The 15,430-nt window shown below is 44.6% G+C and overlaps 1 protein-coding gene across 1 annotated transcript in view; it reads right to left on the reverse strand.

The window, feature by feature from the left end:
- Positions 1-3,842: 3,842 nt before the first annotated feature.
- The window catches only part of ADSL (adenylosuccinate lyase), a 72,504-nt gene continuing 60,916 nt past the window's right edge, over positions 3,843-15,430 (reverse strand). Inside the window, exons 11-13 of the mRNA XM_069736896.1 lie at positions 11,943-12,032; positions 9,289-9,465; positions 3,843-3,985 (exon numbers count right to left, since the gene is read on the reverse strand). Of these exons, the coding sequence (XP_069592997.1) occupies positions 3,899-3,985; positions 9,289-9,465; positions 11,943-12,032 (354 nt within the window). The 3' untranslated portion in view covers positions 3,843-3,898. The remainder of the gene's footprint in view (positions 3,986-9,288; positions 9,466-11,942; positions 12,033-15,430) is intronic.

Here is a 15,430-nt window from a genome sequence, read left to right on the forward strand (position 1 = left end):
AGATTATACTCACCCAGGGGCGGTTCCGGTCCGATGGGCGTCGCGGTTCGGGGCCTCCCATCTTCTTCCGATGACGTTCCTCTTCTTGTATTCACGCTGCGGCTCCGGCGTACTTTGTCTGCCCTCAGGACAGATAAAGTATGCCTGCGCCGCAGCGTGAATACAAGAAGAGGAACGTCATCGGAAGAAGATGGGAGGCCCTGGACCACGACGCCCATCGGCCCGGAACCGCCCCTGGGTGAGTATAATCTAACCTATTTTTCAGGTTACATCGGGGGCTTATGTACAGCATTACAGAATGCTGTAGATAAGCCCCCGATGCTGGTGGGCTTAGCTCACCTTCGATTTTGGGGGGTGACAGGTTACCTTTAAAGGGGGTTTGAAGAAAAAGAAATACAAGTAGTACCAGTAATGTCGGGCATTACTCATCTTCTCGTAATAACATCAGACTGCTTGAAATCCATCTTGCTGAAGCCTTCAGGCAGTTATCACAGATATTTGGTCAGATTTGTAGAAATGTGATGAAATTTGCACCAAAAAAAAGTCTTTAATGACTATCACCATACTTGTGATCAAAAAACGCATCAAAATTATGGCAGGTATGTCCGGTTCAAAAGTACGCCATCGCATTAATACATGGTTTAAACTTAGCGTAGACAATCTTAAAGAGGGCCTTTCACCATCTTTTCACGTTAAAGTGGCTACGTCATAAACTGGCTGAAGAACGAACGTAGAAGAATAATAACATAGTTTTCTATTTATTTCTCCTATTAATTGTGGAGATACAGGAATCTAAATTGTAAGACGCATAATATGCTGAATTTCCATACAGGCAATAGGGCATTAACAGAGATTCTTCTCGGGGGCGTTTACTTTATCCCATGTATGACGTGCCCAATCAGATAGGACAGAGTCATGCAGGGAGAGGGGGGAGAAAAAAAAAACACCCCCAGAGAAGGCCAGAACTGGCTTTTTCAGTATGATCAGGTAAGACTATGTGCCTACGTAGCAAAATGTATTAGAACATCTAATTCCACCAAAAAATATCCATCAAAGTGGATCACTCTAATAATACATATACAACTAAAGGGAATTTCAAAATAATAAAGAAAAACCCAAAAAGAGTGTTTTTATACAAGAAAAATATATATTTTTATTTAACCATAAAATATACAAAAATATAGCAGGGTAAAGCTCATCATGCAGGATAGGGGAAGTAGCTATCCATATATCATCGTGTATTCAAAACCTGGTATAATCAAAACCAAAAAATAGTTAAATAATGACAAAAAGTATCAGAAAAATTATACAAATAAATACCAATAAATAATCTTCTTCAGGAGCCTCCTGAAGAAGATCGGCGAAACGCGCGTTGAGGCGGCAGGCAGGGGTCTAGCTTCCATACTTCGGAATAGGTAATACATGACAGCGCACTACTTATACTTAATAGCTCATTGGTACATTTCAGGGTGTTACACCTAGGCATGGCACTTGCTATTATTTGTTATTTTTCTCCATGACATTTTGTGCCTATGGATGTACGCTGATGTCACTAAGCTAATCCACATCTCTATTAGTGCTGCTCAATATATGCCTATAATCATATTATGGTATTTATTTGTATAATTTTTCTGATACTTTTTGTCATTATTTAACTATTTTTTGGTTTTGATTATACCATGTTTTGAATACACGATGATATATGGATAGCTACTTCCCCTATCCTGCATGATGAGCTTTACCCTGCTATATTTTTGTATATTTTATGGTTAAATAAAAATATATATTTTTCTTGTATAAAAACACTCTTTTTGGGTTTTTCTTTATTATTTTGAAATTCCCTTTAGTTGTGTAGCAAAATGTATGCAGAATTTTCTGCAGGAAATCCGCTTGTGTTTTTATCGCATATTTGTCGTTTTTTTTAGCTTTTTTCCCCCATTTGTCCAAGTGCAATTCTATAGCGGCAAAAACGCTGATTTTCCGCAAAATGAATGCAGAATGCCATTAAAAATAATGGGATGCTTCATGTAAGCGTTTAAGAGTTTCCGCAGCGGAAAACCGCTGCAACAACGTTTAAAAAGCGCAACATGGGCACATAGCTTAAAGGGAACCTGTCACCCCGAAAATCGCGGGTGAGGTAATCCCACCGGCATCAGGGGCTTATCTGCAGCATTCTGTAATGCTGTAGATAAGCCCCCGATGTTACCTGAAAAAGGAGAAAAAGACGTTATACTCACCCAGGGGCGGTCCCGCTGCTGGTCAGGTCGGATGGGCGTCTCCGGTCCGCTCCGGCGCCTCCCATCTTCTTTCCATGACGTCCTCTTCTGATCTTCAGCCACGGCTCCGGCGCAGGCGTACTTTGCTCTGCCCTCTTGAGGGCAGAGGATAGTACTGCAGTGCGCAGGCGCCGGAAAGGTCAGAGGCCCGGCGCCTGCGCACTGCAGTACTTTGTCTGCCCTCAACAGGGCAGAGCAAAGTACGCCTGCGCCGGAGCCGTGGCTGAAGATCAGAAGAGGACGTCACGGAAAGAAGATAGGAGGCGCCGCAGCGGACCGGAGACGCCCATCCGACCTGACCAGCAGCGGGACCGCTCCTGGGTGAGTATAATCTAACGTCTTTTTCTCCTTTTTCAGGTAACATCGGGGGCTTATCTACAGCATTACAGAATGCTGCAGATAAGCCCCTGATGCCGGTGGGATTACCTCACCCGCGATTTTCGGGGTGACAGGTTCCCTTTAAACCTAACTACACTGAGATCTCCTCTCCTGGCTCTTGTAATGTCGTTTAGGGCTGGGAATGGAGATACTGTATCGCCGTATGATTAGGTGTAGTCAGACGGCTGTATTAATCAGACTGAGATCGGAACGCAGAGCACAGACTGGCCGCGGCTCTCCGACCCAAGTGGGACAGCGTCATGTGTCTCTAAGTAGCTCCAGCGCATGGATCGGGAGATCCGCCAGCCAGTCTGTGCACTGCATTCCGATTTATACTGCCGTCTGGACCCTTAGACACATCAGTCTTAGCAGATCAAACTGGATGAGCCAGTTCTAACCTTCTCTGGAGGGCAGCTTCTTTCTTTTTTTTTCCCCTGCATGACTTTGCCTTATATGATTGAACATCATCATACAGGTGAAAAAGGTAAATGCCCCCACCCGGAAAAAAAAAATCTTTGCTAATCTCCCCTCTCCCCTTGGCTGTAGGGGAAATTAGTATATTATGCACACTGATGTTTAGAAGCCAATATCTTCACTTTATCATGCAAACAGTGGTGGTGTAAGGTCCTCTTTAAAATTAGACAAAACATTTTAGTAAATGTATCACATTTTAAAAGACTGTTTAGTCTAAGCCTGCACTAAGAATAAGACAGTTTTGACAAATATGCCCCAGAATATTCTGTATGGATCCCAATAAAAGCAGCAACCCACAGGTCCAATCACACGTCTATGGGTAGCTAAGTGCACTGTTTGTGTGAACGTGTGTAAAATCCGCCAACTTGACAAATAAAGGTCTTATTTATGACTTTTATAATAAGAAGGTAGTGGTTCCATGCAAATGCCTTACAGCATGCTAAAACCTGCTGCAAGTGTCTGAATAATACAGCTCAAACATTTAGTCTATTGCCACATTGGTACGACGTCCATGCTCTTCTTCCATGAAGACTGAGTGATGCAATTCGGTAGGATGAGAAAATACTCAACAAACATCAGGAAAAAGAAAATGGTCTTAAGGTTGTCAGGTCTAATATTAAAGGGGGTGCAACACAGTAAATACAACAGTCAACATTTTTTTTGCTATAGAGGAGCAGGCAGTGCAGCTGAAGAACCAGGATTCCCCCAAAAGGATCACATAAATTCATGTTTATTTATTTTCCAAAATAAATCTCTCATCGTGGCACATATCAAAGGTCCAGCTCAATCTTCACATCCATTTTATTTTGGTAGGGGGTAAGTAATGGAATAGCCTCTTCCTTCAAAAACTTTACCACCTGGCAAAAAAACAAATAAGATTCATTATATCGTAATCCATAGACAATAATATGGAGTCAACCTCTTGGAAGCTATAATAGCTCCCACTCTTCTGGATTTCTACAGGATTTTGGAGATTTGCAGGTAGAAATTTTTGCCCATACAAATGCTGATCTGGATGACCAGTCAGACACACATGTTGGAGGAGAGGACCTAGCTCCCAATTTCTGTTCTCTCTCATCCTAAAGCTGTTGGATGGGGTTAAGGTCAGGGTTCTGTGCAGCCGGTCATGTTCTGCCACACCATCTTCCCCAACCGTGGCTTTATGGACCTTAGGCACTGGGGCATAGTCACGTGGATCAGAAAAGAGCCTTCTCCAAACTGTTCCCACAAAGCTGGATGCTAGAATGGTCCACAACATCTTGTATGCTGAAAGATTAAGAATTTCCTTCACTGGAACTAATCAGTCTTCTGAAACAGAAGCCCCATACCTTTCCTCCACCAAACTTTACAGCGGGCACAATGCAGTCAGGCTGATTACCAAACCTAAACTCATCCATCAGATGACAGAAGTGTGGTTCATCACTGAGCCGAACATGTTTCCACTGCTCCCGAGTCCAGCACTCACAGGTGTTAGAGGAGGATATAGAAGGGAAGAGATTTCACAAATGGACATGTTACTCGGGTGGCTCCTATTACGGGACCGCGCTGGTATCAGTGAGCTCTGTACCATGAACCATTCTGCCACATGTTAGTAAATGCAGGACGCATGGTGAGGGACCATAGATTATACACGTGGAGATCAGACTGAATGATAAACCTGAATTCAATGAAGCTGTGTCAGTGACTTTTCTCTTGGTTCAGTACGTTTTATTAAAAGTGAAGCTTCACAGCCCACATCATAACTCATAATTGGGGCACACCTACACCTACGCGGGCAATGGCCCTGTGAACTCTACAGCCTACTGTTAGGAAACCGGCTAAACCCAATAATTGTATAAATATCTTAGGGCAACTGGGAAGCGTATGACTGTGCTTCTGGAAGGCGGATAGGGGGGATTCCCATGTTAATCCATCTACTATATAATTGTCTTTAGGGTCACTTCCATCTGTCCTTCTTTCTTTCTGTCACAGTTATTCATTCGCTGATTGGTCTCGCCAGCTGCCTGTCATGGCTGCCGTGACCAATCAGCGACATCCACAGTCCGGAAGAAAATGGCTGCTCCTTCCTCCCTGCAGTCAGTGCCCGGCGTCCGCATACTCCCCTCCGGTCAGCGCTCACACAGGGCTAATGGCAGCATTGACCGCAGTGTAACACACTCGGTTAACGCTGCTATTAACCCTGTGTGACCAACTTTTTACTATTCATGCTGCCTATGCAGCATGAATAGTAAAAATATCTAATGTTAAAAATAATTAAAAAAATAAAAAATAGTTACATACTCACCCTCCGGTGGCCCCCCGTATCATGAACCGGCCTTTCCCGCTCCGCGCGACGCCCCGGTGACCGCTGCATGCATTGCGGTCTCGCGAGATGATGATGTACGGTCTCGCAAGACCGCTACGTCATCATCTCGCGAGACCGCAATGCACTCTTCAGACCGGAGCGCGCGACAAGCATTGGGAACCAGCCGCTTCGATCCGGAGGCTCCAGGAGGTGAGTATGTAACTATTTTTTATTTTAATTCTTTTTTTTTTTTAAACAGGGATGTGGTGCATACTACGTGACTGGCCAATATACTACGTGACTGTGCTGTATACTACGTGACTGGGCAGTATACTACGTGGCTCTGTGCTGTATACTACGTGACTCTGCTGTATACTACAATGCCTACAAGTAGTATTCAACCCCCTGCAGATTTAGCAGGTTTAATAAGATGCAAATAAGTTAGAGCCTTCAAACTTCAAACAAGAGCAGGATTTATTAACAGATGCATAAATCTTACAAACCAAAAAGTTTTGTTGCTCAGTTAAATTTATATAAATTTTAAACATAAAAAGTGTGGGTCAATTATTATTCAACCCCTAGGTTTAATATTTTGTGGAATAACCTTTGTTTGCAATTACAGCTAATAATCGTCTTTTATAAGACCTGATCAGGCCGGCACAGGTCTCTGGAGTTATCTTGGCCCACTCCTCCATGCAGATCTTCTCCAAGTTATCTAGGTTCTTTGGGTGTCTCATGTGGACTTTAATCTTGAGCTCCTTCCACAAGTTTTCAATTGGGTTAAGGTCAGGAGACTGACTAGGCCACTGCAACACCTTGATTTTTTGCCTCTTGAACCAGGCCTTGGTTTTCTTGGCTGTGTGCTTTGGGTCGTTGTCTTGTTGGAAGATGAAATGACGACCCATCTTAAGATCCTTGATGGAGGAGCGGAGGTTCTTGGCCAAAATCTCCAGGTAGGCCGTGCTATCCATCTTCCCATGGATGCGGACCAGATGGCCAAGCCCCTTGGCTGAGAAACAGCACCACAGCATGATGCTGCCACCACCATGCTTGACTGTAGGGATGGTATTCTTGGGGTCGTATGCAGTGCCATCCAGTCTCCAAACGTCACGTGTGTGGTTGGCACCAAAGATCTCGATCTTGGTCTCATCAGACCAGAGAACCTTGAACCAGTCAGTCTCAGAGTCCTCCAAGTGATCATGAGCAAACTGTAGACGAGCCTTGACATGACGCTTTGAAAGTAAAAGGTACCTTACGGGCTCGTCTGGAACGGAGACCATTGCGGTGGAGTACGTTACTTATGGTATTGACTGAAACCAATGTCCCCACTGCCATGAGATCTTCCCGGAGCTCCTTCCTTGTTGTCCTTGGGTTAGCCTTGATTCTTCGGACAAGCCTGGCCTCGGCACGGGAGGAAACTTTCAAAGGCTGTCCAGGCCGTGGAAGGCTAACAGTAGTTCCATAAGCATTCCACTTCCGGATGATGCTCCCAACAGTGGAGACAGGTAGGTCCAACTCCTTGGAAAGGGTTTTGTACCCCTTGCCAGCCTTGTGACCCTCCACGATCTTGTCTCTGATGGCCTTGGAATGCTCCTTTGTCTTTCCCATGTTGACCATGTATGAGTGCTGTTCACAAGTTTGGGGAGGGTCTTAAATAGTCAGAAAAGGCTGGAAAAAGAGATAATAATCCAAACATGTGAAGCTCATTGTTCTTTGTGCCTGAACTACTTCTTAATACTTTAGGGAAACCAAACAGAATTCTGGTGGGTTGAGGGGTTGAATAATAAATGACCCTCTGAAAAGACTTTTCACAATTAAAAAAAAAAATAAACAAAGAAATAACATTCTTTTTTGCTGCAGTGCATTTCACACTTCCAGGCTGATCTACAGTCCAAATGTCACAATGCCAAGTTAATTCCAAATGTGTAAACCTGCTAAATCTGCAGGGGGTTGAATACTACTTGTAGGCACTGTACGTGGCTGTCCAATATACTATGTGACTGGGCAAGCTGGGCAATACACTACGTAGCTGGGCAATATACTATGTGACTGGGCAATATACTATACGTAACTGGGCAATATATTACGTGAACTACGTGACTGGGCAATATACTATGTGACAGGGCAATATACTACGTGACAGGGCAATATACTACGTGGCCGGGCAATATACTACGTGACCGGGCAATATACTACGTGGCCGGGCAATATACTACGTGGCCGGGCAATATACTACGTGGCCGGGCAATATACTACGCGGCCGGGCAATATACTACGTGGACATACATATTCTAGAATACCTGATGCGTTAGAATCAGTGGGTGAAGAAGGTGATCTCACACCGAAACGTGCGTTGGGGAGTGGGGTCCGGGACACTTGACCTAGCACTAATATGGGTAACTAATTATTTTTATTATGCATTGCTGTGTTCAAAGTCTACAATGTTGGGAAACTGTTGGACTGACCTATGCTAGTTTTTGCTAGTCTTTAGTTGTTAGATTGGAGGATTGGTGCTGGTAGCATTTGATATCCACATGGATCTGCACTAGCTATAGCGGTATACGTCACCACTTTACTTAGCAGCTTTTACCCTCTATACATTCTGTGACATTTAGCTTTGTACTTTCTCTAACACAGCATTTTTGTATGTAATGTTATCCCATTTTTGCCGGCACTCACTTTTTTTTTGGTAACTTTGTCATTTACCTCATAATATTATGCCATATATTGGTTGCTCAATGTATTGTGTGCATTACATATTTAACGGTTTTTATCTTTTATATGTGTGATTCAATAAAGCTTGTTCACTTTTTCAAATATTAGCCTCCTATATGCAGCGCGAGCCTCACATAGCTTCCTATATGCAGCGCGAGCCCCATACAGCCTCCTATATGCAGCGCAAGCCCCACATAGCCTCCTATATGCAGCGCGAGCCCCATACAGCCTCCTATACGCAGCGCGAGCCCCACATAGCCTCCTATATGCAGCGCGAGCCCCATACAGCCTCCTATACGCAGCGCGAGCCCCACATAGCCTCCTATATGCAGCGCGAGCCCTATATAGCCTCCTATATGCAGCGCGAACCCCACATAGCCTCCTATATGCAGCGCGAGCCCCACATAGCCTCCTATATGCAGCGCGAACCCCACATAGCCTCCTATATGCAGCGCGAGCCCCACATAGCCTCCTATATGCAGCGCGAGCCACACATAGCCTCCTATATGCAGCGCGAGCCCCACATAGCCTCCTATACGCAGCGCGAGCCCCATATAGCCTCCTATACGCAGCGCGAGCCCCATATAGCCTCCTATATGCAGTGCGAGCCCCACATAGCCTCCTATATGCAGCGCGAGCCCCATATAGCCTCCTATATGCAGTGCGAGCCCCACATAGCCTCCTATATGCAGCGCGAGCCCCACATAGCCTCCTATATGCAGCGCGAGCCCCACATAGCCTCCTATACGCAGGATGAGCCCCACATAGCCTCCTATAAGCACAAAAACTGACGACTTTTAATTTGGAGACAGGTCAACGTTAACTTTATTGAAGTGAAAGCAGTTATGCTGTCATACCAGATATCCAGAACAGTGTGGAAGAAAGTAGCCATGTTTTTCTAATCCTGTACAACCCCTTTAATCAAACAATGGATATGTTTCTCACTGTATTGGGGCAATGTCTAATACCAAAGAGCAATTTTCTGCTAATACTGCGATGACTTGCAGGCTGTAGTATAATTACATTACTCAGCGATACAGCGAGACCCCAGCTCCATACCATGTGCAGGACAGAAATAATCTAGGCTGAATGTTATTGTGCCCTATAAGCCAGATGTGGGAATCACTCGCCCGGATGGCGTGCGCGCCCTGCAAATCTCACCTGCTGAGGAGCTCGGCCAGTAAAAGATTTGGGGTCCAGCAATTGTTCCAGTTGTCCATGAATAGGAGCAAAGTAGGGATCAGAGCGAATTCTGTGGATCAGGTCGTTGTCTCCCCCTTCCTGCTTCACTACAGCAGCGGCTTGTTGAGAGAGCACCCTGATACGCTCGTGGCAGTCCTAAAGCAGAGGAACGTAGGAAGAGTTACAGAGAACAAGAATCAAGTTAGAATAAAACTATCTGACATTTGTTAAAGGTGTTTTCTGACTTTGTTTTTTAAGCATGCCTATGGGTAAAAATAACAACTACTGACTTTTCTAATCTATCAATGCTCTTATGCCAACTGTTCTATGGTCCCTACCTGGTCACTGTGAGACAGCGCAGAAGGCCATGTCTCCACTGCGGCCAGCGTGTGGCTATGACAGTCAAACAGACAAGATCTGGAGACCATTAAGTTGAGGAATGTCTTGCTTGGTCATTCATTTTTCCTGTAGCTGGTTTGTAAACCGTGAGTCCCAAACATGAGATGTCCCAATAAGGCATAGGTTACAGCAGTGATTCCCAAACTCCAGTCCTCAAGGCTCCCCCAACAGGATTTCCTTAGTATAGCACAGGTGAATCTGTGTCAGTGTCTGATGCCTTGATAATAATTCCAGCACTCGTGCAAAACTTAGGGTATGTGTCCACGATCAGGATGGCCGGCGGTATCGTCGGAGCGGCTTAGCCGCTCTGCGGTAAGCCCCGCCCCCTTTCTGGGACGCGATGATGCCGGATGTGTTCATAGCACACATCCGGCATCATCGCTCCCCACCATAGGGCCCTGTGCTATATCTTGCGGCGACGCAGCGTCGCCGCAAGATATACGGACATGCTGCGATCTGAAAAGACGCGCAGCATGTCCGGAGTCGCAGGGCCGCCGCGTGCGTGTTACCACGCATAGTGGAGACGGGATTTCATTAAATCCCCTCCACTATGCTGTAACATCTGGACGCTGCGTGTCTGACGCTGCGACTCTATGCAGCGTCAGACACGCAGCGTTTCCTGCACGTGGAAACAGACCCTAAGGAAATCCTGAAAACATGATCTGTTGGGGGCTGTGAGGACTGGATATTGGGAAACACTATGTTAGTGCATTACACTACAACCCCCTGACCACCCAAAAAACAAAAATTGACCTGCACCTCCAAACAGAATAAAACAGGTATGAACAGGTGCAAGCGGTCACAACTATTCAATAAGACCAAGTAAATACAGCTACACTCTGAAATGCTGTCCCAACGGTCAGATCCACAGATATCGTCTATTTATCACCGATGCAGCGAATTCTACAATTCTATATGAGATACTGATCAGCTAAAGCAATTATTAAACTGCACGCTAACTCAAGGAGTGTTTTACTCTTTTAGATAAAGTTATAACTTTATTAATACAGACAATACAAAAAATAAAACAATGCCTCAAAACCATAAACATCAATTATATGGTGGAAGGTAGGCGTAGAACAAATTCTAATGGTAGCAGGAAAGCATCAGGTAAAACGAACATTCTTTAATTTTTCAGGTTTGAACAATAGAGCATGCTAAGAAAATACCTCAAATGAGTTAGATATAACACAAATGCCAAATTGACAAATATTAATACTATCAGCTTTATGTGTTGTTATGCGTCTACTCTATGCATGAATTTTAGGATTTAAGATAATAAACAAATAGAAACTGTACAGCACATAAAGCTTATAGTATTAAAATTTGTCAATTTGGCATTTGTGTTATATCTAACTCATTTGAGGTATTTTCTTAGCATGCTCTATTGTTCAAACCTGAAAAACCTGGATTTTGTATAAGCGCCTCTATTTACCCAAGTGTGTTGATTGAATTTATACACAAAATTGCACGCTGTACAGTTTCTATTTTCTTATTATCATAAATTCTAAAATTCATGCATAGACGCATAACAACACATAAAGCTTATAGTATTAATATTTGTCAATTTAGAATTTGTGTTATATCTAACTCATTTGAGGTATTTTCTTAGCATGCTCTATTGTTCAAACCTGAAAAATTAAAGAATGTTCGTTTTACCTGATGCTTTCCTGCTACCATTAGAGTTTGTTCTACGCCTACCTGCCACCATATAATTGATGTTTATGGTTTTGAGGCATTGTTTTATTTTTTGTATTGTCTGTATTAATAAAGTTATAACTTTTTATCTAAAAGAGTAAAACACTCCTTGATTTAGCGTGCAGTTTAATAATTGCTTTAGCTGATCAGTATGTTTAGCGATTGAATAGGGTGTTACCCATCCCGTATGTGTGGTAATGGGTCTGGGTTATATGTTTACAATTCTATATGAGAGGTGGGGAGTTCTCCTTCAATGGAAGTCATCAAACAAATGCTGGACAGACATCTGCCAGAGATGGTTTAGTGAATCCTGCATTGAGCAGGGGGTTGGACATGATGACCCTGGAGGTCCCTCCCAACTCTATTGTTCTAGATAAATGCAGTCGGTGTGATAACCCCTTTACAATAAACTTTTCTTTTACAACAAAGTTAATTCTCTAAAAAAAAAAATTTTGATATACAGTCATGTTTTGTCTTGATGTTGACCCCCAAAACAAAGCATCTTGCCTTGATGTTGTAGATATCGTGCTACCAACCTGCCTATTTCCTCCAGTTTTCACCATCGCCATGATGACATTCTCTGTGGCCATGAATGGAAGTTCCTGACGGATGCGCCTTTCAATTACCTGAGAAGATTTAGAAAAGCAAATGTGAGAAAAGTCACAATCATCTATTAGGATTCCGACCAAACGCTCCAGTGTTCTTTAACCCCTTCATGACCCAGCCTATTTTGACCTTAATGACCTGGCCGTTTTTCGCAATTCTGACCAGTGTCCCTTTAAGAGGTAATAACTCAGGAACGCTTCAACGAATCCTAGCGGTTCTGACATTGTTTTTTGTGTGACATATTGGGCTTCATGTTAGTGGTAAATTTAGGTCAATAAATTCTGCGTTTGTGATAAAAACGGAAATTTGGCGAAAATGTTTAAAATTTCACAATTTTCACATTTTGAATTTTTATTCTGTTAAACCAGAGAGTTATGTGACACAAAATAGTTAATAAATAACATTTCCCACATGTCTACTTTACATCAGCACAATTTTGGAAACAACATTTTTTTTTGTTAGGGAGTTATAAGGGTTAAAAGTTGACCAGCAATTTCTCATTTTTACAACACCATTTTTTTTTAGGGACCACATCACATTTGAAGTCAGTTTGAGGGGTCTATATGGCTGAAAATACCCAAAAGTGACACCATTCTAAAAACTGCACCCCTCAAGGTGCACAAAACCACATTCAAGAAGTTTATTAACCCTTCAGGTGCTTCACAGCAGCAGAAGCAACATGGAAGGAAAAAATGAACATTTAACTTTTTAGTCACAAAAATGATCTTTTAGCAACAATTTTTTTATTTTCCCAATGGTAAAAGGAGAAACTGAACCACGAAAGTTGTTGTCCAATTTGTCCCGAGTACGCTGATACCTCATATGTGGGGGTAAACCACTGTTTGGGCGCACGGCAGGGCTTGGAAGGGAAGGAGCGCCATTTGACTTTTTGAATGAAAAATTGGCTGCACTCTTTAGCGGACTCCATGTCGTGTTTGGAGAGCCCCGTGTGCCTAAAAATTGGAGCTCCCCCACAAGCGACCCCATTTTGGAAACGAGACGCCCCAAGGAACTTATCTAGATGCATAGTGAGCACTTTAACCCCTTCCCGACCTGTGGCACAGCGTATGCGTCATGAAAGTCGGTGCCAATCCGACCTGTGACGCATATGCTGTGTCACAGAATGATCGCGTCCCTGCAGATCCGGTGAAAGGGTTAACTCCCATTTCACCCGATCTGCAGGGACAGGGGGAGTGGTAGTTTAGCCCAGGGGGGGTGGCTTCACCCCCCCCCCCCCCCCCGTGGCTACGATCGCTCTGATTGGCTGTTGAAAGTGAAACTGCCAATCAGAGCGATTTGTAATATTTCACCTATTATAACTGGTGAAATATTACAATCCAGCCATGGCCGATGCTGCAATATCATCGGCCATGGCTGGAAACATTGATGTGCCCCCACCCCACCGATCGCCCCCCCAGCCCTCCGATCTGTCCTTTACACTGCTCTGCTCCCCTCCGTCCTCCTGTCCGCTCCCCCCCGTGCTCCAATCACCCCCCCCGTGCTCCAACCACCCCCCCTGCACTCCGATCCACCCCCCCTGCAGTCCGATCCACCCCCCGATGCTCCAATGCACCTTCCCCCGTGCTCCGATCCACCCCCTGTGCTCCGATTTACCCCCCATGCTCCGATCCACCCCCCCGTGCTCCCCCCCACCTCATCATACTTACCGAGCCTCCCGTGGTCCGTGGTCTTCTTTCCTGGGCGCCGCCATCTTCCAAAATGGTGGGCGCAGTGCGCCCGCCGAATCTGCCGACCGGCAGATTCGTTTCAAGTGCATTTTGATCACTGCGATAAAACGTATCGCAGTGATCAAAATAAAAAAAATACTGAATGTCCCCCCCCCTTTGTCACCCCCATAGGTAGGGACAATAATAAAATAAAGATTTTTTTTTTTCTTCCACTAAGGTTGGGGTAAGAATTAGGGTTAGGGGTAGGGTTAGGGGTAGGGTTAGGGTTTCGGTATGTGCACACGTATTCTGGTCCTCTGCGGATTTGATAAATCCGCAGTGCTAAACCACTGCGGATTTATGGCAGATTTACCGCGGTTTTTCTGCGCATTTCACAACTGCGATTTTCTATTGTAGCAGTTGTAAAACCGCTGTTGAATCCGCAGAAAGAAGCGACATGCTGCGGAATGTAAATCGCTGCGTTTCCGTGCAGTTTTCCTGCAGCATGTGTACAGCGATTTTTGTTTCCCATAGGTTTACATTGAACTGTAAACTCATGGGAAGCTGCTGCGGATCCGCAGCGTTTTCCGCAGCGTGTGCACATACCTTTAGAATTAGGCCATGTGCACACGGTGCGGATTTGTCTGCGGATCCGCAGCAGTGTTCCATCAGGTTTACAGTACCAAGTATACCTATGGAAAACCAAATCCGCTGTGCCCATGGTGCGGAAAATACCACGCGGAAACGCTGCGTTGTATTTTCCGCAGCATGTCAATTCTTTGTGCGGATTCCGCGGCGTTTTACACCTGTTCCTCAATAGGAATCCGCAGGTGAAATCCGCACAAAAAACACTGGAAATCCACGGTAAATCCGCAGGTAAAACGCAGTGCCTTTTACCCGCGGATTTTTCAAAAATGATGCTGAAAAATCTCACACGAATCCGCAATGTGGGCACATAGCCTTAGGGTTAGGGTTGGAATTAGGGTTGTGGTTAGGGTTAGGGGTGTGTTGGGGTTAGGGTTGTGGTTAGGGGTGTGTTGCGGTTAGGGTTGTGATTAGGGTTATGACTACAGTTGGGATAAGGGTTAGGGGTGTGTTGGGGTTAGTGTTGGAGGTAGAATTGAGGGGTTACCACTGTTTAGGCACATCAGGGGTCTCCAAACGCAACATGGCGCCACCATTGATTCCAGCCAATCTTGTATTCAAAAAGTCAAATGGTGCTCCCTCACTTCCGAGCCCCGACGTGTGCCCAAACAGTGGTTTACCCCCACATATGGGGTACCAGCATACTCAGGACAAACTGCGCAACAATTACTGGGGTCCAATTTCTCCTGTTACCCTTGTGAAAATAAAAAAATGCTTGCTAAAACATCATTTTTGAGGAAAGAAAAATGATTTTTATTTTCACGGCTCTGCGTTGTAAACGTCTGTGAAGCACTTGGGGGTTCAAAGTGCTCACCACATATCTAGATAAGTTCCTTGGGGGGTCTAGTTTCTAAAATGGGTCACTTGTGGGGGATTTCTACTGTTTAGGCACACCAGGGGCTCTGCAAACGCAACGTGACACCCGCAGACCATTCCATCAAAGTCTGCATTTCAAAAGTCACTACTTCCCTTCTGAGCCCCGACGTGTGCCCAAACAGTGGTTTACCCCCACACATGGGGTATCAGCGTACTCAGGAGAAACTGGACAACAACTTTTGTGGTCCAATTTCTCCTGTAACCCTTGGGAAAATAAAAAATTCTGGGCT

The sequence above is a fragment of the Ranitomeya imitator genome, chromosome 8, assembly GCF_032444005.1.
Source record: "Ranitomeya imitator isolate aRanImi1 chromosome 8, aRanImi1.pri, whole genome shotgun sequence".
In the NCBI taxonomy this organism is placed as follows: domain Eukaryota; kingdom Metazoa; phylum Chordata; class Amphibia; order Anura; family Dendrobatidae; genus Ranitomeya; species Ranitomeya imitator.